Genomic DNA, 27163 nt, shown 5'->3' with positions numbered 1-27163 from the left:
TTGTGCACATCCTGTATGCCAAATACAGTAGCGCCTCGATTCCGTGCGTCTTGACAGTGGCACGTGCTTGACACGTGTGAGCGTGGATCGCACGTGTCCCGTGACATGTGTGAAGCCGTGAGAACGTGTCACACCACCCACGGTAGGCTACGTTGTCTCCCCGGAGGCAGAACGCACACTGCTTCCTGCTGTCACAACGTGTCTCAATCTTTCACTCAAGACCGGTCTGTTATAGAAATCCGGCAACATTCAATCATAGCACACTCCATGTCAATTCTCTCGACACATATTCTCTATCGTATACTACACCGTAGTCCAAATAAACATTGAATCTGTCTTGAATATGTGATTACATATATTACATACTGTGTTATCGGATGGGCACGTTAAACTGTCGGTCCCGGCTGAAGTATGACAGTCGTAAGGCCCATTGACGGCTTAAATTATATATTCAGGCGGTGGAACATTCCCGAAAGGGAACTCCCCACCAACAAAAGCCATACGAATTTATTTTTTTTACATACTGTAAAACATACTTCCCACTTTATACATACGCGTATACTAGTCTCCTGATTCTTTTGTATCTTTGTGGCTTCGAAATAGGGTACCATGTATTACAAAGTGACGTAACACACTCTATAATGCTCTTCTCAGTAATTGACGTAGAAGAACGAGAGAATGTTTTGTTTTCACGTTCCCCTTGAATTTTACTCTATCACTTGTCACTCGTGCAATATTCCATCGGAATATGTTGATAGCATAAATCCCACATTTATAATCATGGAATGTTACTTTCAAGTAGACTTACTGCAATCATTTGTAATTTGTTACTAAATTTTGTTCTTAAAACTGTTTTTGTGTTCATTAATTGATATTGATGTCTATGATTCGACTTGGCTACGATGATGGATGAAATATAATTCATAAATTTGATGAAATACAGATTCAACTACTTGAATATGTGTTAATTCCTGAATACCTGAAAAGTTGGAAATTTGAAGCAAAACCTCTCTCGAGCACAACTGTTTTTTCAAGGGAGTTCACTTGTTGTTTACCAAATACAAAAGTCTTTATTACAGTAACAATATATTTAATGAGTTCCTGTCAATATCTAAATTTTAAAGTCATTGAATGTGTTAGTGAAGCTTCAAGTATTCCAAGTACAAAAATGGAAGGTCCATTTATTTATTTTTTATCAATTCATTCATACAAATAGAAATTATAGAATAGGGAGAGAATATCCAACTAATTCCAGGAGGATCCCGAAAGCTCCAATATGTGAATATTTTTAAATCTTGTAAATGCAGAATATGCAACTACTCTGAAGATAATCCCGAGAGCTCGATGATTTGTGAATATTTTTAATTTTTGTAGAGGACATTTTTTTCAATGCAAAATTATGTTGTTTATTGAACCAAGATGGAAATCATAAATGAATTGAATGAGGACTTGAATAAATAAGTTAAATAATGAATGAAATCAGTGTAATAACAAAACGTTAGTAATTCTTATTATAATAACTTGCTATGAAGAAGGGAATTAAGATCTAGAATGATTTAGAGGTGAATATATCGCGAAGATGGGTGAAAAATAATGGAATTATTTGGAAAAGGTGGAGAAGTAATTTAGTTGGATATGGTGAAGAAGTAATTTGGTTGAATATGGTGAAGAAGTCATTCAGCAAAAATGAAAAAAAAACAAGATGATAAACAGTTGAACAGTTGGTGAACGAGGATATTATGGTGTGTCAACGAATGGTAAGAAAGAATAAGTATCAGGAAGAGCATAAAGAGGAACGAATAGATAGAGAGCCATCAGAGTATTTTAGTGCTCCTTCGTTGTTTTTGGCAGCGTCCTCTCGCAATCCTCCACTGGTTCTCTCACTCATACACTGTCACTCTCTCTTTCTCTTTATCTCAATCTCTCTTACACTCTCTCTGTCACTCTCTCAATCCTGTTCACTCTAATTCCCTCTCTCTCCTCCACATGCCCTCTCTTTCTCACTGCATAGTCGAGTTTCAGAACCATCTTTCTTCTGAAATTAACTCCCGTCGTTTCGTTCCATTCTAATGCCACGTATCCAAGCTGTGATGTTTATTGAGCGTGGAACCAACTTTAATTTCCTTCGGGAGTTGCAGCCTCTAAGGAAAAATTTCGCTGCCCTAATTTTTCACACAGCAGAATAAAGAGGTCTAATACTTGAGGCTATCAAATAGATCTTTTCATCGTACTTCAATTCAAACCATTAAATATTGAATTTGTTGCCCTAATTTTTTAGTCGACAGAATAAAGTCCAAGGTTTGATACTTGAGGGTATTGAATAGAACTCATCAACATACTTGAGTTCAAACCATTGAATATTGGATTTGTTGGCTTACACTGCAGAGGTTTGATTTCCAAACATGCAAAAGTTCTGTATCAGAGAGTAAACATATTAAATGAATCCTTATAACTTCATGCTTTTGAGTATACTGTACTTGGATAAATGCAGCTTCATAATTGAATGTTTCAATCAATCTACAGAAGTACATTACGTGATTCGTATGGAAAGTACTGAATCGTTCATCAGTTCATTTCTCAATCATATCGTGTTATTTTTCAGAAAATTATTCATGTATGACCTGAAGTGGTCTGTCGAATCATGAATGATCATGATCCATGAATTAACGTTATTGCACATTTCAATTATTCCAATTTAACAAGAAAATATAGAATGTCAAGTGTTCTACTCCATTACCTGAGTTCATAGAGATATGATTTTCACAGTTGAGAATTACAAACTCACAAATTCACTTAATAAGTAGTGTGATGAATCTTTCAAATAGATCTCATGAAAAGAGAGAAAAATTGTGATTACCTTTTAAAATGAAAGAATTTGCTAAAGGAATAGTTAGCGACCGAGCGATAAAGCTTACTTATCAGTAACTGTATATTTGATAAGAGTACCGTTCTGTACTGAATATTTTTCTAGGAAAATTATTCAATAAAATTATAATTATTTTGCAAATAAAGCACAAATTATTCACGAATTGCTCATTGATTTTGAGGTTACACTTTGTTTACTATCGATCAGATGTTTTTAAAACAGTTCGAACGCAGCTGACTGATTCAAAGTATTGTCAAATGTCACGCTGGCTTCACGTAGATATAATACCATCTCTAAAAATCAAAACTATCCATAAAGGATCAAGAATTTCAAATAAAAAATAAAATGTATGTGTTATCGTTGAAATTATTTATTATTTAAGAAATTATATTATATGTCAGGTCTTATTGTAACTAAATAGGTCATAGCATGAAATTATATTATTGATAAAATGGCAGAAATTAATTATAACAATCTCAAACCTAATAAAAATTGTACAAGAGTATTAATTTATTAGCGATTTAATTCAACTGAACCACATGGTAATTAAATCTCTTTGGCAAGCCTAAGCCAATCACAGTGCATAGAAATAGCACCAGAAGGTGATCGTTTGAAAGCAACACATGTTAATCTATTATCAGACAACACCCTGCCTTATAATTTACGCTAGCACATGTACATTGTATGAGAGAACTATGTCTATAAGATTAAGCAGTTTTAAGAATTACATAAATTAAATTATTATTGTAATTAAAGGAATTGTATTCTACTGCTTGCCACTGACGTCATGTTTACGTCACAAGCGTTCTACCAATGGCAAATTTTTATGCAAATTATTACATCGAGATTCTGAGAAGCAAGGTCTAGCCTAGAAGCTTAGAGAAAAGACAGCACTTCCCTTTTGAAATCCTCACCGTGCAGATCTCTTTTTATAGTTACCAAGACCTATTTGTGAAAGTTTCTTGTTCGATTTTAAATGTTCTATTTGTGAGCCGATATTTTAGGCCAATTTATTTGTTATTTGTAAATTTCTGTTTTCATCAATCGATAAATTTAAAAGCTTAAAGTAAATTATCCCTTAATTAATTCGGTGAAGGAGATATTTAAATTAAAATTCCCCACGTGCTGAAACCGAAGCCTGGATTGCTGCCGATCAAACGATTTTTGATCTAAAGAAGAAAACCACGACCGCCAAGGAAATTCACGTGAGTTATAAGTTTAAAAAGGGGCCCCAATCTACGCTTCGAAAATATTTCAGTGCAGAAAAACATAAATTTTTTCTTCGTTAAATTATTGGCCACGCCGACAAGCGCTTTAGCATTTAAGAGTCTAGAATTTATTCATATTAAATTTATAAGAATTTGTAGTTGATTAACTATCCTCCGCTGCCTGAACCACGACCCCGAGCATTTTTAAAAATATTTTTTATAATTCATTTTTTCACTATTTTTTCAAAACTGTTCAATTTTATCAATTGTAAAATTCTGTCGAATCACGCATGGTATCATGCAAGCACAAGAACATCTTTAACTCCTTTTGTTAATGCTAAATTATTATCAACCTGTAAATCAAATTCTGAATCTGCACTGTATGATTACATATTTTATTATAATATATTTCAGTTTTGTTAATTCGCTTTCTGAGTTCGATTATTTCTTAAGCCTGTCAATTATTGTGTCTGATACGTTCTATATCATCAAGAACCGATCGAATACGATCATTGGAATAATTGAATCAAGCTGGATATTGGAACAGGTCTAAGTGGATGTAGCGAGTGGGGTCAGATCGAGATATTTATTCTTTGTCCTTACCTGCTCATACATCAGCTTTTATCTGTTACCTACCTCGACTTAGGAACGAATGCATCAATTGTACAGCAGAGGCAGCCATAGATCATATAAATTCCTACAATAGAGCTTAAAACCCGACAAGACTCTGTTCTCGAATATATTCTGAACGATATTTGGTTCAAATACCGTATTTTTAATCCTTCAGAACTTATTAGAGACGCAGTCCCGTAAATTAGCTACATCGGGATTTTTGCTCGACCTGTATGATTTTGTATGCTCATTCTTCACAGGTAATAATTTTAAGGTATCCGTCTTCAGTGTTTAGCGATCGCTACACTGCTTATAAAAATTTCATCACTATACAATTTGTCATTAGAAGAATCAAGGGTGAGCGAGCGTTTAGGCCTCCCGCGATTCCGACAATTGTATGAATCTTGTAGTGAATCAATCAGTCTGGTGTTCACTCAGCGTCCACACACGCATTGCAAAATTTATAGCCTCTACACCATTGACTCAGTACAAGATTCACCCTACATGTGTGAAGCCGTTAAAAAACGCACCACATGATTTGCCGGCCCAACGTGAGGCATTTAGATTCAGCACTACATGATTTGGCAAATCTCTCTACATATGTGAGGCGAGTAAAATACCGCACCACAGTAGGTAGTAGCATATAGAAGAGCAATAGTTCCATGGAATTGTATAATCTTGAAACCGTAGTAGGCACAAGTACTGGATCCCAAGTGAATTTAAAAAACTCAATATTGTCAAGATTACTAGTTTATTGCAACAATTTTAGATACCAGTTCAGTTATTACACCAATTATCAATTTCTGGTAAACTGAAAGCTCAAGCATTGAGCAGTAGGTAATTGTGTTTGTAAACTATCAATTGAACAGTTCTCATGCCCATAGTTGGAGAACTGAAGACGTATCTTGTCTCGGCCACTGGCAGAGTTGACCCTTGATTAGTCAAAAGCCATCGGCTTCACCAACACTTCATATTCTGCTGCTCAATGGTCACGCTCTCAGTTTACTAGAGATTGATAATGGTGTAACAAACTAGTATCCCAAATTATTTAAATGAATGGAGAAGAACCTAATTCACACAGAAAAAACACATTAAAAAAATTAAAATCCCAATTATGAGGAATAAGTTCTTATTCTTTGAAATAGAACTCTATCCTTTGATATTTATAGCCTTAAGCCGAATTGTTCCAATGTTTCAAATGGTTTTGAAAATATCAAGTCGATTTCATTTAATATGATGTCTGTCAACTGCCATCATCTTTACAACAAAACATGAATTTAATGAATTTCTGCGGAAAAATATACGATTGGTGAATAATTACTACCGTCTATTTACTTTTCCTGATACCTTTCCACCTTCTCAAGGATTGAAGATTTTCATAGTACATGGATAATCATTGTTGGAAAACCCCTTCAATCTTCCATCCTTTTTTTGCACTGTACTATTCTTTTTACTTGGTTTTATTGTGATTGTTGTTGTTCGCATGTACTCTTTTTGTTAATTTGTGTTAAACTTGTATGTGTGTATGTGATTAATTGGATAAAGGATTGGTTGGATGGATGAATGAATTGGATTGTGAATAATGAATGTGTGGGTGTTTTCAAACACTTATAACAATAGAGGAATACAATGAGGATAGTCATTTCTATTATATTACAGCGATTATAGCAATTCTATGAATCCCTGACACTGTGGGTATCCATATCATCTTTGGTAGAACAAACGTGACATTCATTGATATTATATCATCAATGATGTATGTAGACCTATTGATTGTTAGCCAGATGCTTTGTTTGTTGTATCATGTCCACATGTGATTCAATTAAAGAGTAGGATTTAATGAACGGTTGAATTGAATGCAATGGTCCTCAGGGAATAGAGGACTATATGTGACCTTTGCAGTTGCCAATACAATGGTTTAACATGTTACAACTCATTACTCTAATTTCGATTGGTAGATAGTTAATTTGACATTGAAAACTCTCCAACTAACATTGATTCTGTTCGCTGTAACATAGCACAGCAGAGCCTGGAGGCGATAAATAATGATTTCAATAAATTATAGTATCAAATAATTATTCATCTATTCTATTGATCTAGCTAGATCAGTTCTGTAAGTATGACTTAATAATCGATTTTCCATCATTCAGAAACATTTCAAATAACTATAGTGAGGTTCACGTTATAATGGCAGTATTTCAATAACATTAGTTTTGCTACCCTTGTCTATCATTCGACAAAGCAGATATTATTTTCTAGCTCCGCAACGTTGGAATATCATTTTTTGACAATTTAGAAATATTATTATACAAAAAAATGTTTTGAATAAAATTGTAGAATGTTTACAATGTAGGAATCTATTCATTCTACATTTATTCTACATTCACAATGTGGAAATATTATAATTCAATCTCAATCATGATAATTCATCATTAGATCATTGAAAAAATATGTTTATGATGAATAAAATAAAATTGATTATATATAATTATGTACGGTTAATATTACATCAGATATGTATATCGGTATCAGCTATCTTCTGTGCATAATATAGTATACATAATGATAGAAGGCTGAGGTCGAAATAGGCAACATTGTTCTCCTACGTTCTCTACTGCCATTATAACGATCCAAATACTTGAATCAAAAGTACAGTAACATAGTACCATGTTAAATCAAGCTGGGTTCACTGTAAAACGTGTGGTGTACCGATTCCGCACATGAACATTAGGTAATTTGCAGTTTATTTCTCCATCATTGACTAGGAGAGCTATAGCTGTGATTCGAGAACACAACTGACTCGACGGCAACTGTCATAGATTGATGGCAAGAGGACACTGTGAATGGTCGACCGGTAAGTGAGCTCATTTCCTGCCAGTGACAATCACAATTGCACACGGATGTCTGCATTCGTAGCGGTGGAATAAACTTCACTCTGTAAAAGGAAGTGAACTATGCAAACTGCAATGCAACAGACTGGCGATGGAAGGTACATATTGATCAATCCAAATTATTTGACCAATGAATATTGCTTGAATTAAAAAAATGAGCGTAGAGACTTGAACGTCACGAACACTCGCATTTCTCTTTTCATCACGTTTATTATATCTGTACCTTGCTGTTTCCTGACAAATACAGATATAATCAGATGATAAGAAGTGAAAGCGCGTGTTTGTAGCGCTCAAGTCTGTACGCAGCTTATAATGAATAACATCATACCACTGTAATATATTGAAATCAGTTCATTTAGGCTTACTATTGTAGACTGTTTTCAAACTTGTAACTCATCTTACTCTTTCTCGTTTCACAGGACGATGTTTGGAACTGCTGACAAAGAGCTCAATATACTAAGGTAAGAGAGAGTCTACAAGATATAATTAACACCACCCATTTATCAAAAATGTGACAAGATCCATTCAGATGAGATCGAGCAATTTATTTTTCAACATTCTTGAATCACAGATTGCTTGATTCAGTGCCAAATAGGCATAAGCATTCATTCAATCCTGGCAGCTTACACCTTCTCTGTTTTGAAACGTTTATTTCATTTTTGTCTATTTTTCAACAAAGCAGATAATATCATTTTCTAGCTCCGCAACGTTGGAATATCATTTTTTTTTATTTAGAAATATTATCATTAAAAAAATGTTTTGAATAAAATTGTAGAATATTTTTACAATGTAGGAATCTATTCATTCTACATTTATTCTACATTCACAATGTAGAAATATTATAATTCAATCTCAATCATGATAATTCATAATTAGATCATTGAAAAAATATGTTTATGATGAATAAAATATAATTGATTATATATAATTATGTACGGTTAATATTACATCAGATATATATATATATATATATATCGGTATCAGCTTATCTTCAGCTTATATATCTTCTGTGCATAATATAGTATACATAATGATAGAAGGCTGAGGTCGAAATAGGCAACATTGTTCTCCTACGTTTCTCTACTGCCATTATAACGATCCAAATACTTGAATCAAAAGTACAGTAACATAGTACCATGTTAAATCAAGCTGGGTTCACTGTGAAACGTGTGGTGTACCGATTCCGCACATGAACATTAGGTAGGTAATTTTCTGTTTATTTCTCCATCATTGGCTAGGAGAGCTATAGCTGTGATTCGAGAACACAACTGACTCGACGGCAACTGTCATAGATTGATGGCAAGAGGACACTGTGAATGGTCGACCGGTAAGTGAGCTCATTTCCTGCCAGTGACAATCACAATTGCACACGGATGTCTGCATTCGTAGCGGTGGAATAAACTTCACTCTGTAAAAGGAAGTGAACTATGCAAACTGCAATGCAACAGACTGGCGATGGAAGGTACATATTGATCAGTCAAAATTATTTGACCAATGACCATTAATTGAATATACCTTGGTATATTCAAATGGTATATTATGCTTAATGAAGAAGGAAAACAACATCAATCAATCAACAAAATAATTATTTCAATATCGTAGCACATAATAATCAATATACCACGAACATACCAGTGTGATATCTATCTTCCATAGTTTAATAAAAGAATATATTTTCCTTTAAAGGGAAGGCTTTTACACGTACGGGATAGAAAATTCACGAATAGCGCATCATCACGTTTGAACTACTTGACTGATTAACTTGGAATTAGCATATAGTTACTTAATTTACAAAGGATGGTTATAGGCCTATTTCAAATTCCTCAAGGTTACAGTACGTTAAGTACTAGGTTCGTCAACTTCTTAATTACACCCATGCGGAGCACGGGTTACGTGCTGGTCTCGAACAAATTACTATGATTTCTTCATCACAAATATCATAACTATTTCCGAAACTTATAACTCATCTTGCTTTTTGTCGTTTCACAGGACGATGTTTGGAACTGCTGACAAAGAGCTCAATATTCTAAGGTAAGAGAGCGTCTACAAGATATAATTAACAACACCTATTTATCAAAAATGTGACAAGATCCATTCAGATGAGATCGAGCAATTTATTTTTCAACATTCTTGAATCACATTTTGCTTGATTCAGTGCCAAATAGGCATAAGCATTCATTCAATCCTGGCAGCTTAAACCTTCTCTGTTTTGAAACGTTTATTTTCATTTTTGTCTATTTCTCACTCTGGAAGATTATTTCCAGAAATTCACAGTTCAGCAGGTGTCACATTCAATAACGCATCGTCTTTTTTTCACTCTTAAGAAAACTACTAGGGTTGTTCTTCTCTTATAATATGTATTTCAACCTTGTTTTCCGCTACTCACCATTCTGTGGTTTATTTCACTCACCATTTTCTTCCAGAAATGAGAAAATAAGACACCATACAAACTTCTTTTCAAACTCAATTCAATTTCAAACTCATTCTGCTAGCACCTGAACGCAAACTTTGTTTTACGGTCTACTTTACTACGTCGACTCCGTCTTCATTCCAATTAATTATTCTCAGTTCTTTTTGTTAAATTGGAAAGTTTTATTTTTCTTGCTGCTTCGTCTCTGGTTTATTACCTATTACCGCCAATAGAACAATGTCTGGAAGATGGTGAAACATTTCTTAAAATGTTTTCAACTGTAGTTGACGTGTAAACTCTCTATTCGAACTCTATTTTCTGCTTTAATGGGTTTTCGTTCTATATCATTATTCAGTAATCTATTGCTTTTTCTTCTGAAGTAAAACCATAATCATGTATGTCTTAAATACCTATATGACTCTTGAAACTATTGAAGTTTTTAAGTTCATGTGATGCAGTCACAAAGTTCTCAAGTTGATGTGATTCATTCACGTTTAGACGTAGCATAGATGTAAATCATAGCATTATTGATAAATGAAAAAAAGAACGAATACAGTATACGAGTTCTATTATATTTGAAAGTTTCTATTGGTCTATTAATTTATATTATGTAGTAAAAGAGATATGATTGTTATGCATATTGATTGGGAAGACTTGAAGATTTTAGAATCTCAGGACTATTAAAGCATAACGAGTTACCAGATTCGGCTTTCACACCTTAGCAGCAGAGAATCTTTATTATATTAAAGCTTTATAGTAATGAGCAAGCGATATGATCGGTTAATGGATGACCTATCAAGGCGAACGTCTGCCATTGGCCCAGAGAAGCAACTCCCATATTTAAGCTGCGTTTACACCAAAGTTATTAACGAAATGTTAATAACTTAATCCTCATAGATTCTATTAGATTGAAAAGAACTTGACAAACACAATCCACCTTTCTGCCTTCCATAATAGAAGCAACAAAGTAACTACTGTAACATATTGAAATTTGGGTAGATATAAAAATCCCTAGCTGAAATATTAATAGGTCTGAGTAAAGTAACTGGCTAATATCGCCAAAGAGATAACATAAAGATTAGATAACATCAGCTTGTCCTGGCTAAACTGTACAACAGCCTAAAAGGAATTGAAATAATTTTTTGCTAATATATAATATTATATAAAATATTGAAGGTTGAGGTTAGGCATAAACATTTAGTGATCGGCGACCTAACGATCGACCGAGCCATGCAACGTAGAATCTGACCAAGCACCTTGGCAGAAATCTATTGCGGCAAAACGGTATGCAATTTGGAGGAACAAAAGGTCAAGTGGCTAACTATTATGATGCATGAAACAAATAGTAACATATAGAAAATTAACTAGCATGTAGAGGGCATATTTAAAAAACCTAATAAAAATAATTAAATGTATCCAGGAAATAGGAGGTTACCAAGCGCATGAATACTGAAACAATTTGCATGCACCAATCACATAATGGCAGTTGATAGGCGGCAATAGTATGCCGATTCAAAAATATTTATATATATTTGTACAAATGATTAGAATTTGTATAAAATTGTTGTATAGTCTATGTTATGGATATGGCCCGAAGGCAAAGAAATTATTAAACATACAACATAAGTAATATTTTAATATTTTAGTACGGTCTATTTGAACCTTAAATGGCGGAGGACTAGGATATTCAAATTTTATGTAAATTTGGAAGTAGGAAATGAGAATTGTAAAATTGAGAAAGGAGAACGAACACTCGCCTGCCAAATGCCACCATGAGAGGTCCCTAAATATTATAGAGCGTAATACCTTGCTATAACTTGTAAAAAGCTAAAGTTAGATTGAATTATTAAATTTCTTATAAGACTTTGTGATGCTCTTATAAAGCAGAAGTCATTTTCATTTTAAATAATTTTGTAACCCCTTGGAAGAGACGACTCCGGCTACCATAGTCCAGGACCACCAAGAGTTGGATCGACATCAGCGGCTCATAAGAAGATTTCGACACGTGAGTGAGAAATATTGAATTAGTGACAGGGCGCCCTCAGTGCTTCGAAATTACATAATAATCAAAGCTAGCTCGTCGAAAGGGTTTTCTTATAAATTGAGAATTTAGTAAAAAAAATACTTGCGCAAGTAAATATAGTATTAAAGGTATTTTATTAGAGGAGTAATGAGTCAGTACATTTCAGAAATTCTAATAAATCAAAGAAGTATAAAATCTAGGCTGTTAATACACATTCATATGATCTTTAATTTTTGCAATATAATTTGCGATAGTTTGTTGTAGCTCTGATTCACTAGATGAATTGCTCTAATTATTCCGTCAGGTGCCGAATCTTGCACCCTGAGATAAAATATATATTCATTACAAAGAAATCTATTAGATACTAGAATTTAAGATATATATCTGGATTATTGGTTGCCAATTTATCAAGTTGATTTTAAGGAACCTATTTTTAATGGAATTGTCCAAGTCGACAAGTATTAGCAAGCTTATATCGCAGCTACATACAAAAGGATGCATATGATTAAAAAATAAAAGCACATGGTAACGTTTCGTGCTATAAATTTATAGAATAGTATTTAGCCTGTGATAGTTTACTGATTTCGATTATTGTTCTATTCTTATATTATATATTTTTATCGCTCTTTATATTTTTTGCCCTGGTCTATTTTTGCAATATTTGTTAATATATGTATCAAATTGTTTATGGTGTGCAATTTATTTTAATTCCTCAATACTATAGGATAAGTAACATGTATATATATATATTTATGTTTTAATGAATTACAAGAATTATAGGGGAAGCTCATATCTGGGCCTATAAAGATTTTTATGAGACTGTATCCTATTAAAAAACCACGACCTAATTTTTATAATTATGTCAAAATATTTCATGCTCTACCGACTGATGCCAAGCAGGAGGCTAATCGTTATTTAAATATAAAAAATAACGTGACACTACTTGAAAAAAGTTAGAACATATTAGCATTTTCACTCGTTTCCATCTACGCCACCTAATGTATCCACAGCAAATTGAGTATTTCTCTGATGACATATTATTAAAATTTGCATTCACGTGCATGTTGGCTCAACATGTTTTGACCTCCGCGACATGTTACTATTTGTGTTTGCTCATGAATGTCTACTTGGAGAGAGACGATGATGTTTCTGACGTTTTTGTTTCACATTCAATTAATATTACTCACGCAACGGTAGCAATATAACACAGCGTAATAAAAAGGAATATAACACAGCAATAGCGAGGTAAATTACGTTGAATAACTATACAAATGAGGAAGAAGAGTGAATAGCTGTATAGCAGGCGAATAATGACCTATATGATTGGAGCACGCAGATCGGAATGTCGTTAAGGCATCAGCATATTTGTACATAGTAAAGAATACATTGAAACGAAATCGATCTCCCATGCTTGAAACAATGCCCAGGTTTACGAAATTTGAAATTCAACAGGATACTTTATTATAAATGTATTGTTTGTTTTGGTTTCTTGTCGATTTAGTCTATTTTTACTTTTTTCCCCCTTTTTGTGTAGTTGAGAAGTTGATATTGTGGTAATTATTCATATTGAATGAAAAAGAATAAGAAATTGTCAAAAAACCACTGATTTATTGATAATTAGAAAGACCGGTTTCGGTTATTACACCATTGTCAATCTCTGATAAACTGTTTATCAGAGATTGACAATGGTGTAATAACCGAAACCGGTCTTTCTAATTATCAATAAATCAGTGGTTTTTTGACAATTTCTTAGTCTTTTTCATTCAATATTTTTACTTTCCTTGCCCTATTACCATAGGTAAGGAAAGTATTGCTTTCCGAAAAAAATTAAGGTACCCCAATTTCTAAATTTCTATACGTTTCAAGGTCCCCTGAATCAAAAGAGTGGATCTTGGGTATTGGTGTGCGTGTGCGTGTGTGTGTGTGTGTTGTGTGTGTGTGTGTGGTGTGTGTGTGTGTGTGTGTGTGTGTGTGTGTGTGTGTGTGTGTGTGTGTGTGTGTGTGTGTGTGTGTGTGTGTGTGTGTGTGTGTGTGTGTGTGTGTGTGTGTGTGTGACTGTGTGTGTGTGTGTATGAGTGTATGTGCGTCTGTGATCTCATCTCCTAATTAACGGAATGACTTGAAACTTGGAACTTGAGGTCCTTCCCCTATAAGGATCCGACACGAACAATTTCGATCAAATGCAATTCAAGATGGCGGCTAAGATGGCAAAAATGTTGTCAAAAACAACGTTTTTCGAGATTTTCTCGAAAACGGCTCCAACGATTTCGATAAAATTTATACCTAGAATAGTAATCGGAAAGCTCTATCAACTGCAACAAGTCCCATATCTGTAAAAATTTCAGGAGCTCCGCCCCATCTATGCAAAGTTGGATTTCAGATTCCCAATTATCAGGGTTCAGATACAATTTGAACAAAAAATTTTAAGTGGAAGAGATTCAGCATGAAAATCTCTACAATCAATGTTCAGTAACATTTTCACCTAAAATTGAAAATAAACTTGAAATTCGAGAAAATGTGATTATTCAATATTGCAAACTGTTGACAACTGTCGATTCTATTAAATTATTCACTATGAAGAGATAGCAGACCTCGTGTGTCTCCAACGTTATTGGCCTGTCACCAGCTGGCTCAGATCTTTGAATAGTAGAATTGAGATGCGCGTGAACACTAGCGTCAGGTGATCAATTTTCATAACGGCAAGGAAAGTTGCGTGAGTACGCCACACCAGATTTTTATTTTGATGATCTTAATTTGTGTTAAGATGATTATAAGTTTGGCTATTATAACAATATCTGATATTGGAGAAGAAGTAATTTGAGTGATTGAAGAGATGCGATTTTTGTGTGATGATGATGATGATGCTAATGATGATGATCAGTGAATGTTTATGTTTTCGGTAGCAGGATAAATTCATTCCGCCTATAATGGTTCCAATTCTTGTTCAATTTTATGCTCTCATGTTGCTCTTTTATGCCCATTTCGATGCTCTAGAGTTGAAGTAAGAGCGCTGATAAATGATAAGACATTCATTTTTGAAGGCTATGTACTTTGCTTTGGTTCTTGGATATTTGGTTGAATCCTTGTTCATGAGTTTCATGTGTATTTTTTAACTCTAAGTGAATACTCAAAACCAAATATCCACAAAATTATCATCAAAAACACGGTTTGATTTATCAATCAGGTAGTCAGAGTGAACATCACAGTTTTCTCAGGAAAATTTTCAAGAAAAACTTTACTTAAGAATATTCATGTTAATATCATTGATCTGCTATTATCTAATAATTTTTTATCAATTTTCTATCAATCTTAGAACTATTAGTTCGCGTATAAGTCTTTCAAATATTGGTTATATGAAGAAAATTGAATTCGTATTTATTTGTGGCATTATATGTATTCTACTGTAAATAAGACCTGCTCTACAAGTCTCAGTAATATGCTGAAAAAGGAAGAAGTAATTATTATTCTATGTGTGGAAAATAGTCAACACAGTAACCTTGGAAACAATACAATTCAAGTTGTAATAATGTGAGTCTAATTATCGTATTCTGTTTAAAGTGTTCATTATTTTATTTGTTTTACTCAGTAGGGCCTCATGACCTTGAAAAAATTACAGTATAATAATCCTTACAAGTATAGTAGTAGTATTTAACAAGTGTGACTTGCTTAACGGAAGCAGGAAGTAGTGGTGATTCGAGGGGTGAACATTTTTTTGTTGAATTCAACTGGAGCGTCACTGCAACAATTTGATTGTGACTGAGATAGGATTGTGACAAAAAGGATAGAACATATTCACAAATAGAATAAATTGGTGAGAGATGGAGTGTTCGTTCATTCATAGGCAATGATAAGTCACAGCTGTAGTAAATCAATGTGACTTATTGAATTTGTCAAGCATCGTGTTGTGAATTGCTTGTATTGATTGTGACTATTCAATTGGATAGTGTCAAATATCAAGGATATCTGGTAGCAATGCTAGAGGTCGGTTGTGAATACATGATATCTGTGATTTATGGAAATTACAGTATGAAGAAAAGATGAAAAGAAATGAAAAGTTGGAGACGATTTGACACGTGATGAAGTTTTAGTATGATAGCTTCCACCATGAATGATGAGTTGAAAATACAGAAGTCGATCACATTTATGTCACTCTTGAGATTTTGGAAGGCTAACATTCTGAATATTCCAGAATCTTTAACAGAATATGAAGTGAATAAGTGAAATATAATTAGGAGTATATTGTTGGTTACATTGACGAACCTTGGATATAATATATAAATAAGTTAGTTTGAATTCAATAATTGTGAAAAAGTATTATATCATAACAAAAATAGTGGAATAATTTTTCTTATCGCCATGGTATTCAATTTTCAATTCCTCAGCACAACATATCATCTAATACTTCCAATAATAAGAATGAAATGATTTTCAGAATCTGAACAATATGAAAATGTAGAGAAGTTTCAAACTATTATTGTTAACATGTGTGTCTTCACACTTGTGTTTTCACTTGTATGTTGAAGGAAGCAAGTGAATAGAAGAAGAATATTTGCTGGCAGGTAGCTGGGGGAATTTGGAAGAGTCTCAGCCTTCCTAACTTCTTCCCGCATCCAATGAATTTTATAAAGCACATGGAAAACACTTTTGAAAAATATGAAAATGATTATACAAAGTCCACAGATTGATACGCTAACAACAGTGAAGTATACATTGAAGTTCAAATGGAAATTTGATTTGGATGGGAGTAATTTGGAAGCTGTACCAATTTTATAAGTTATATGCTACTTTTGAAGAGTGTCGTTCTTCCTTATGTTCTGGACTCCTGGATCCAAGTTCTGGAACTCCAGTTCCAAACTGCTCTCTAAAACCAGAATTCGAAAATAAAACTTGAAGAAAGGTATGAAACAACACTGATAGAATGATCAATCATTTTGTTATTTGATAGATTGAAATGATGATTTTGACATTTGATGTCATCGAATACGTATATTCAAAATTGTCGACAATGTTTCAGCCTGTTATCAAGATTCCTCTACACAATTCATCAACTCAACCGCAGTTCAAATAGAGTATTCATAGCATACGATTTATTCAAAACACCTCTCATAACTTACAAGTTGGCTGCAGCATGACATGATTATTCAAAAACCTCATTATAGAGTAAATACAGTAATATCCCTTTTGTAAGCAGGGCATTTCACAATCACAAGCTTGCACTCAATCTCAATTCACACACTTGCAACCTCCTTTCAACATTTCAACTTCCAACTCCTTGTAACGTTCCTACTTGCAACTCCTTGAAAATCCTTCTAACATTTCAACTTGCAACTACTTGCAACTTGCAACTCCGAGGGGAGACAACGAGCATTCACTAAATAAGATTGACAATAGTTTGCCGTTGCGGTGGAGTTATGGAGACATTTAGTTATCCAAGCCAGCCAGTTATTTGTCAAGTTTCTTCATTCGCCACAAAACAGTAAACTGGTGGCAGCAACTCACTCAAAAACAAGACTTCTGAAAATCTAGACCGCCTAGTTTGTCTTCCGCGACGACAAACTCACAAGTTTGTCGGTGAGTTTGAGTTGTATCTAACTTTCTTCCACCTATCTTACATATTCCAAGTATTTTCAGCGCTAGGTTTAGGCTTAACGCTCAACAAATAGTTTCAGATTAGTTTCTTGGATTCTTTCGAAGTTATGCGCCGTGTTGGGTCACTTAATAAAGTTGCTTGACTGTCGCTTATTTCCGAGTTATAAAGTGAGCGGTTGTTTGGAAGTCGCTTCACTTAGTTGCTATCGGATGGCTGGAAAACTTGGAAGTGTTCAACCTTCTCAACTTCTATTCACATCTAATGACTTTCATAATGCACTTGAGAACCTCTTGTGACAAAGATTGTCGAAATTCTATTCAAAGGTTACGGATTAATGCGCTAACCACAGAAAAGTGAAAATTCAAGTTCAAATGGACGTTTGATTTCAGTTGAACATGGTAGTTGTTGCAATATTTATAGTTATATGCCAGTTTTGTGTAATATATTTTCCCTTTCCTTCAAAAACGATCAATTATTCTTGGAAATCATTATGTGATCATCATAATTTATGATTTCAATGATGATACAATCCCAAAGTATAATATTATTTTCTATTCAATGTGTTGACTGTTTTCTCATAATACGTATTCAAATATTATTCTATAATTATCTATAAGAGAAATTATCCTAGATCCAAAGGAATGCTGATGAAGTAAGGAAAAATTAATTCAACTATCAGATTTTCAAACTTTCCTTGAGCTTAGAATACAGTATTGCTCCAAAACAATAATAAATGACTTCTTATAAGTAAATAATTTTATCGTCCATTCGGATCCATCATATTGAATAGTTCTATCATAAACTAGATTATTATTGATATTACTCCAGCCTGTAAATTCACCTAAAATTATGTCATTTTATGCATTTCAGAAGCTATTATGTTTGAGAAAGCTGAGAGTTTGAGAAGGTATTATGTTTGTGAAAGCTGATTCGGGAGAGAAGTGATAAACGCAAGTACCATCTATAATGTATTGAAAATTTAAGCTTTCAAAATGATTCCAGCTTGTCTGAATCTATAACGTTCAGACAATCAAGTTATGTTAGTAATTAGTTGAGAACGTTCACATTCATTCTATGAATATCACAAAAAGTTCATTAAGGAAAACAAAATATTTCTTGTAAGAAATATTACTGCAGCACAGTGAGAGCAATAACTCGTGAAAAAGTTAATTAGTGCATAGTTGTTTTTGCAGGAGCTTTTAGAATAGAATCTATTCCAGGAATGTTGGATTGAGGCGTTGAGTCCCTCGAGGCAACTGATAACTGCATGCAAAACGAATGTGAATCATGTTTTTCAAAAAAGGAAACGAAAAGAAAAATAGAGTAGGAACGATGGAATTGAGAATGGAATGAGGAAGAGACAATAAAGTGATAGTAAGCACGTACGTGCTCACGTTTTCCTTCAAAGTGTCAGCATTCATTATGAATAATACTAATGCTTTCCACTCAAGCAACGCTGACAGTTCAAAGAGAAGGTTGTTGGGACGCCCCACAGCGTTCTGACGACACCTTTTTACAGGGTGATGGTTGAGTGGTGGGTGGGGGTCAGTAGTTTTCCTGCTAAATTACTTCTGAAATTAATTATTTCAACAGTGGTCTCTTTCCAGGGTCCCTTTCTATTTCATTTGCAATTTCTTCACGCATTTGTAAACTTTAACTCATAGCGCTTTTTTTCTCCCCTTTTTTTGTAGTTCGTGTTTGTTCATCTTTGACAATTCTCTTCTCTCAGTTATCGTGTTCTTCTTTTCCTATCCTGAGCTTTATCCTTTTCCAATAGTCTTCTGTTTTATTTTGTTCAAGTTTTATCAATATTGTATTCTCTTCATTTCTTTCTTCTTCCTATCCACTTCCTCTCTTCTTCATGCCTACCCTATCACTCCTCCCCTTCCAAAATTTATTTTTTCCTCTACTGATTTTCCCGCGATCTGTCTGCAGTCAGTTAACATCTCCTTTCTTACTCGTGTTTTTTTTCCACCATCTTCTCGTCTACTTTCCGATTTTATTCCCCTTCCTTCTTCTTAGCTAGTCCTCGTTCACAAATATTCCTCTTCAACTCTTCCGCTCATTCATAGTCTAATTCTTTCATTCCCACTGTCCCTCCCCGCTCCTCTCTATTCCTACACTCCTCCTCCTATTTTCTCTCTATACTCACTCTATCTCTTTCTCATTGGTTCCCGTTCCTTCGCTATCTTTCACTCCTCTATCCCTTTCACCTATCTCTGTTTTCCGTAAATTTCTCCCACAGAAACTATCACATTATTTTCTCCTCTTCCGCTACTCAGCAATCCACCCCTTTGTCCGTCCTTTAATGGGCTTTCGCAACCCTTTTCCTGCTAGAAGGAACTACCACTAACTATTCAATTCCACATCCAAGTTGCCGTCTCTTTGCTTTTCTCGTATTCTTGCTTCCCCTAGTCGAGCTGCTCTTTTTATCGGCTTACAAAAATATTTGGACACCTGGAATTGTTTTGTAACAAAGTGCCTCACTTTCATCTTCAGAATTGTTCTCACCGAGCTTAATAGATTAGAACTTGGTGATTCTGTTGAGTGAATAATGTTGAAATGTATTGAATCTTGATACATTTCCTTGTAGTGTTACATTTCACTATCAATTTTGAATTGGAATTCAATCAATCAAAAAATCAAAAAATCAAAAAATCAAAAAATCAAAATTAGTGCAATTTTTGATCAACGGGAAGAAGTTGTTGTATTGGAGAGAAAATTCAACAAAAAATGTGCTATGATTCAATTTTTTTAAATAAACTTCTTTTATTCTTATACTTCTATCTTTCTCCTCGGGAATTGTTTGTAATATTGTCTAACAGTTGAGAGATCAATCAATAGTAACTAATTCGAGTTACTCTGAATCTATATCTGTCAAGTTGGGTCCGAACATACCATACATACCAATGGAGATGGGATGACATATTAATCCTGACGGTATACCTATTTTTTCCATGGTTCGGAACACACAAAAAACTGTGGGTCAATTCATCTTTCGTCGTTATCCGCCTCGTTACTCACATTATCCACAGCAAAAAAAAATCAATCTAGTCCGTGATAAAATTATAATGAGTTCAATGGATATGATTTCACCAGCAACTTCTAAAAACTGAATTCGAAATAAATGTATATTCTTATTATGAAAATTACTATAGGCCTATTACAATGTATATTATAGTCTATATATTCACACTACAGTATTAACACTGATCCGCTTTTGACACTATCACTCCACAAAACTGCACATTTTGATAGAATGTTAATCATCAGGGAGAAAGACGTATCATGAGAGAGTCTACGAGGATCGTGAACTTAGATAAAGAGGAAGGAATAAATTGGATATGCTTCCGAATATTTTTATAGATTTCACATATCTGCTGCATTATAATAATTGACGTTGGATTCGAGTAGTGTTCGTATTAACGATTACTATACATAAATCGATGATAATTCCATAATCTAGTTGATCTACTACAAAGTAAATAACAAAATCTAAACAACCGTGCTAAGTTACTCATACAGGTAAGCTGCAACCTGTGTAACCTCAACTTTGGTTTTGTTTATGATAAAGGCTTCTTTCGATTCAAAGCCTCAAATGATAACAATCTCCTCTCTAGAGCTCATTAAAAGTTGACCAAACTTGTGGCTCCAGGTTGATGTGAAGAGAGTTTATGCACTGAGAGAGGGAGAGAGAAGAGAGAGTAGAGAGAGAGTAAGAGAGAGTCTGAGAGTTGTGTTTCATGGCAAAGTTGGTTGCTCCTTGAAGAGGAGGATTCGACTGGAGTGAAATGTGATGTCCCGACAATTAATGGGCCAAGTCATCCAACATCCAACACCACTTCACCACAAATTGCGTCAATTTTCGCACTGTATTCACCACATTCTTGACATCTAAGATGCTTTATTTCCTTTTGTAAGTTTATATATGTTTGTGGACAAACTACTTGTGCAAACATTGGCTGCTGTATTGATAACACAGGCCATTTGTTTCAAATTGAGTATTGATAGATTTGAGTTTTGATAGATTTCGTGTTTCATGAATCTAAAACATTTGGGATTACTTTTCTCTTCAAATGATTCAAGATAAAAAGATATCTAGAGAATAATGTAACAAAACAGTACAGGAAATCTATACTGATCCAGGTGAATACGCATAATATTACAGACGAAACGAAGAGGATTTAATTATGTGCTATTATTTATGTCATAAAATTTAATCTTAAATTGATGTTGAACTCATGAGTGATGAATGGACATTTTCAAATTGCTTTTGATCATTTATTTTTCAATCCAATATTATTTCACTGTTTCAAACCAGTTACACACACATACATCGACTCTTGGACGTTCGATTTTCTGCCGTCCTTATGATCTCTACCAGATTAAACGGAACTTGTCAAACATAATCTGTTTGAAACCATCTGTTTAATCCAATAGAGTTTATAAGGACGGCAATAATTATACGTCCAAAAATCGATGTGTGTTCAAATAGACTAATATCAGATTTACAAGTGTTCAGACAATATCGTGAAATGTATATCAGATGAAAAACAAAACTAGAGACATGAATCTTATTTCTCAACAAATAATATATAGATAGAACTATTCAATAATGGTAACGGTGAGACAGATACTACGAATAAATGAACTGGAGAATGAATATGAAAATTGAATTTGGAAAATAAATAGATTGAGATGATGATTGAATATTATTTTGATGTGAAACATTCTCGTTGGCATTCATTGATCGACTCAACAAATTTAATAATACATTTTTCTCACTTTGTAGTGTCCAACTATACAAGATGAATCATTCACAATTACACAATCATCACAATTTTTTATGGTAAAGTACATGACCTCATCAATTATGATGCCAGTGCTGCACAGGAAACTGTGAGATAATTAGCGACAAGAATAGTCGGTTATTGGTGTGCACCTGTCCAAACGACAACAGTGGGACGATGTAGGCAAATTGAAAACGAATCACACCTGCCAAGCAATTTCGGTGACAGCCGAAAACGCAGGCGAGGGGAACATTGGTGTGAGGAGAAAGAATGTAATGGGGAATGAGAGTGTTATGTGATGATAGAAGGTGACAGAGTAAGGGTTGGAGATAGAGGGAAAGTGACAGATAGAGAGAGAAAGAATGTCAGGTTGGCAGAGTGTGTGAGAGTGATAAGGAATGGTTGTGTGATAGTGAGAGTCACAGAGAGAGACATGGTGAGAATATGAGGGTACGTGACGGAGACGGAGAATTGAATTGAATAATTTCCTTTATTGATGGCGGAGTCAGTACTCTAGGTCCTCTCTGCCACGGACGGAGATTCAGACTCCTTCATTCATGTGTTTAGTAATACAATATTCAACTTACGTTCTAGCGTTAAAAATAATTACCAATAATGTTATAGTTATTTGTATATTTAGAGTGAAAAGTACAGTTTTTTCTCTCTGAGGGGAAAAGTCTGGCAACAATTTCCCTGAGGGAGAAAAAGCATTTTTCACTCGTGATGTACACAACATTTTTTCTCCACCTACTTGTTTTATAGAAACTTCAAATCAAATGAATTTAATAACTCACGTTATTGGTGACAATGTTTCCTCTCACAATGCAACCTAAAATCTAAAACCTGAAAACCGGTTGTCTAGTTGGTACTTCCGATTGCACTATCCATCGACAAAAGTTGTAACAAGTATCAGCTGGCCGACTATCAACAATGGCTGACTACGGTTCGCGCGTTTCAGATTTGAATCACATATGAAGATATTTGTTGACTGGTATTCTTAATAGAATAAAATATTTAAAAATATGTATATTTTTTTATCGTCTACAAATATCAAGTATGTAATATCTTACAACATATATTTCATGAGTTGATCAAATTTCTGGTTAAGGTATTGAATTCAGTTGACTCAATGACAGACACATACACCTCTATCATGTTTCCTCATCTGAGCTTAGACCTTCTAACCTATTTCAAATGTATGTTTTTAAAATAGAGATGCTTCCCATGTTATTTAAATGGAGTTACTTTTACGCCCTCTGGAGTTTTTCTGTTTTTTTTGCGAAAAAATGACACTTCAGTGTTATGTTCCAGGGAGTAAAGTAAGCACTTTAGACAGTAGGTGGAGGAAAAATAACATGATGTATCATATACAAACTGAAGAATTTTACAATAGAATTGAGCAAAGAAATTTGATGAAATATGCGAATATTGAGGTATTATTGTAATGTTTTAACATGAAACGGAGATGTATGGAGCTTAAGATGACCATTTTCAGAAAGGGTATCGAGGATACCCTTCCCTTCAGCACTTGACCGTGATTGATTAAGATACCAGAGAGTGAGGGCAAGAGAGAGATAGAATGGGTGATTTGGTTGGCACCTGAGAAAACGCTCAATATGGTCTAAGAAGTGGATTCACTGAACGACTCTTTATTCCGATAGATATATCTAACAGAAAATCTCATCCCTCATAGACAAAATTCCTCTAAAAAATAGATTCAATCTACTTTTTCAGCTGAATCTGCATTTTTATGTTCCTATATAATGAGAATTCAGCTCTTCAGCAAATTAATAGCATTCGATTGTTATAGGCTATAATTTCTAACTCGAGTGAAGCTAATGATGATCTGTCAGCGTGAATTATATTCTCGTAAAATATAAAAAATGTATTTTTTTCTATTTTTCATACACAATCAAGGTAGATAAGTGGAGACGACTCTCACCTCAATTCCCTCGTTTCATATTTCTTCTCTTCATGTCACCATGTCATCTCTCTTCCCCTTGAATATATTTCGTGATCATTCTCACATCTATAATATCCTTCCTCTTCCAGCATTTCATTTCCCTTCCTTTAACATATTTCGTGTATCCCTCTCTCGCTTAACAAGGCACCTCCACCCATCATTTTAATCCAGTCTGTCAACATCGGTTAGTCATGCAATATTTTTAACCGCATGCTGACATGTATTGAGTGAGGGGAGCAATCAGCAATCAGCATGCTCCATGTTTCATGCTGCATGCTCCATGCTTCACTCTTGGTTGGTATCTGTGATGATGAGTGTAAGCATTTCTGTTCCCTGAATTAACAAGTGCTGGTCGTTGGCAATGACCAATTCGTCAGGATATCCCATCCTATTCCTTTCTCTGTCAACCTAACCCTATATCCTATCCTATCTTTCTCTCTCTGACCAACATGGAGGAAACTCACTTATCTCCTATCCGTCACCAGGCTACTGAATTAATTCACCGACTGTCGACGGATTCACACTTCTCGCTCTCCGTTCACAGATTGATCTCACTCTAATCCTGCAAGTTCTCATCTTCTCTGCCAATACAGCATATTTTTTGTAAATTCCTGTTCGTTTAGGGATGCCAAAATTTCATGCAGTCTCTTGTAAATTTCCAGTGTACGACAGCCAAGACTTTGAAACAACTCTTGTAATTTCCACTGATTTGTATCAAGTTTTATCTACTTGAGTTATTTGGTTTATTGTTATGCTGGACAAATTCATTGTATTGGTATTTTTTTTAAATTAGTGCTTAACTAGCTAATATGTTAATATCATCGTATAATATTTCATCTCACCGCTTATTCATGGTATGGTGATCAAGGGTTTGACATGAATATTTTCAGCTATTATTCATGTTAGATATCCATCACTGTACTACTACTGTACGACCACTTCAAATGCAAATAAACTTCTACAACATCCCAATAATTGAACGCTTTGTTGAAATTTCACCTGTCAAAAAGAATCGGAGTTTTATGGTAGTTGAGGATGATATCTAATGAATTGAAATGTTATGATATTTCAAAACGATCTGATTAATTTAGACGATAGATCTTCATTTCAACTTGCCAGAACACCCAACTACTATGCAACGAACGACACAAATTCATTTTATTGCCCTTATCATCCAATTCAAGAATGGAGAGAAAAGATGAATGTTAGTTGGAATGTGACGTTGGAACACATTTCACTCTATTATCAGGGAGTTTCTCGGTCGAACAAATATACTGCAATTTAGTGGGCCCAACGTCTATTGCATCCACGCTCTGCTTTTATCTTGCTGCTATTGCCATATAAATAATATTTGTGGAGTTTAACAAGCCTGTTCCGAACAGCCATTTCTCACAATTCGCGTGATCCATTCCAACTTCCAACTTGGACCGGCCAGCCTGAGGCTGCATTTATAAGCGCTTATCTTTGCAAGACTTCTCCCCAGTAAACTCAGTTCTTACGCCTTATCAGCTACCCAATCCACTCATATAGAGTTTCCATTTGACAGCTTGATTTCCCCGCTTTCCCAAGATTATAAGATTTCGACTTCTCATAAATATCTTGGTCTTAAAAAGCTTCATAAGCAGTAATTTGTTAAATAGAATAGTGCTTCTGGTTTGATTATTTCAATACATCACAACGATTCTCAAATACTCATTAAATATGTATTAATCGAATATATGCTATATTTGATCAGTGAAGATCAAATCAGTGAAGTATAGTAAAGTACAGTGAAGAAAGATCTGTGAATCGAAGAGGCGAACAGAACGAGTAAGTCGCGGTAAAGATCGATGTTACTAATCAGTTGTCACTGAAAAATTTTTGAACTCATTGATACAGAATATATAATATGGAAAAACGCTAGCGAACTAAAACCTACATACCTGACCATTGTCTATTTGTACCCTCAAGCATGAATATTTCCTTTTAAATAATGTTTGGACTGAAAATTGGACCTGAATTCAAGTGTATGGAACATAGCCTACTTTTTGGACTATTTATAGTGTATAAATCAAAATTCAGGGAAGAAACAGTTTTGGGCTGTGCCTGTTAGTCCTTCCAATTTTGAAGAATTGTGTTCTGTACATCAATAAATAAATAAACTATGTTTTCATGCTTCTATGCTTTTGTACAAATTGAATAACAAAATAACACTCACTAATCACGAGAAACTGTAAAATAATTATTAACTCTGAAAATTTTGATATACTTCAATTTATTTATAATGATGTACTATGTTTCCTACAATATGTATTAATATAAAATAAAAAATAATGGATCTTGAATAAAATCGTATCGTTGGTCATGTCAACAAAAATCATATATTTTGATCAAGTCGATCAAAATATCTAGATAATATTTCTCGTGAGATAAGCTGATGGATTGCAATAGTTGAACAGCTGAACACTTCTGTCTCACTCCCACACTCCCACACACGCACTCGCATCTTCCATTATCGACAAACGACGAAATTAGCAGCTGGTTTTCCAAGGATGGATAATTATTATCCTTTTCATGTCCTTCAGCAAATTTTCCCATGGATGAGACCTATCAAATTTTTATGTCATAAACCTACTATGTTCCAAATTTCGTGAAAATCGTTAGAGCCGTTCTCAAGATCCGTTGGACATAAATAAATACATAAATTTTATACCCAAATATATAAATAAATAAATATATACTTGAATTGTTCGCTTAATATAATAGTATTCATTTTATAGTTTTTCCATAGAATGATGTTATGACAACAAAATAGCTAGTTACTCATTGTT

At 34.2% G+C, this 27163-nt stretch overlaps 1 protein-coding gene across 2 annotated transcripts in view; it reads left to right on the top strand.

The window, feature by feature from the left end:
• LOC111049519 (insulin-like growth factor-binding protein complex acid labile subunit) overlaps positions 1-27163 on the top strand; it is a 301718-nt gene that overhangs the window by 152484 nt on the left and 122071 nt on the right. Inside the window, exon 4 of one of the 2 annotated variants that reach the window (XM_039423387.1) lies at positions 7997-8038. In XM_039423387.1, coding sequence (XP_039279321.1) covers positions 7997-8038 — 42 coding nt within the window. Of the gene's footprint in view, positions 1-7996; positions 8039-9566; positions 9609-27163 lie in introns of both variants that reach the window. The other variant, XM_039423388.1, reaches the window with a different exon arrangement.

This window comes from Nilaparvata lugens, chromosome 3, assembly GCF_014356525.2.
Source record: "Nilaparvata lugens isolate BPH chromosome 3, ASM1435652v1, whole genome shotgun sequence".
NCBI classification, from domain to species: Eukaryota; Metazoa; Arthropoda; class Insecta; order Hemiptera; family Delphacidae; genus Nilaparvata; species Nilaparvata lugens.
This window is presented reverse-complemented; position numbering and strand designations above follow the sequence as displayed.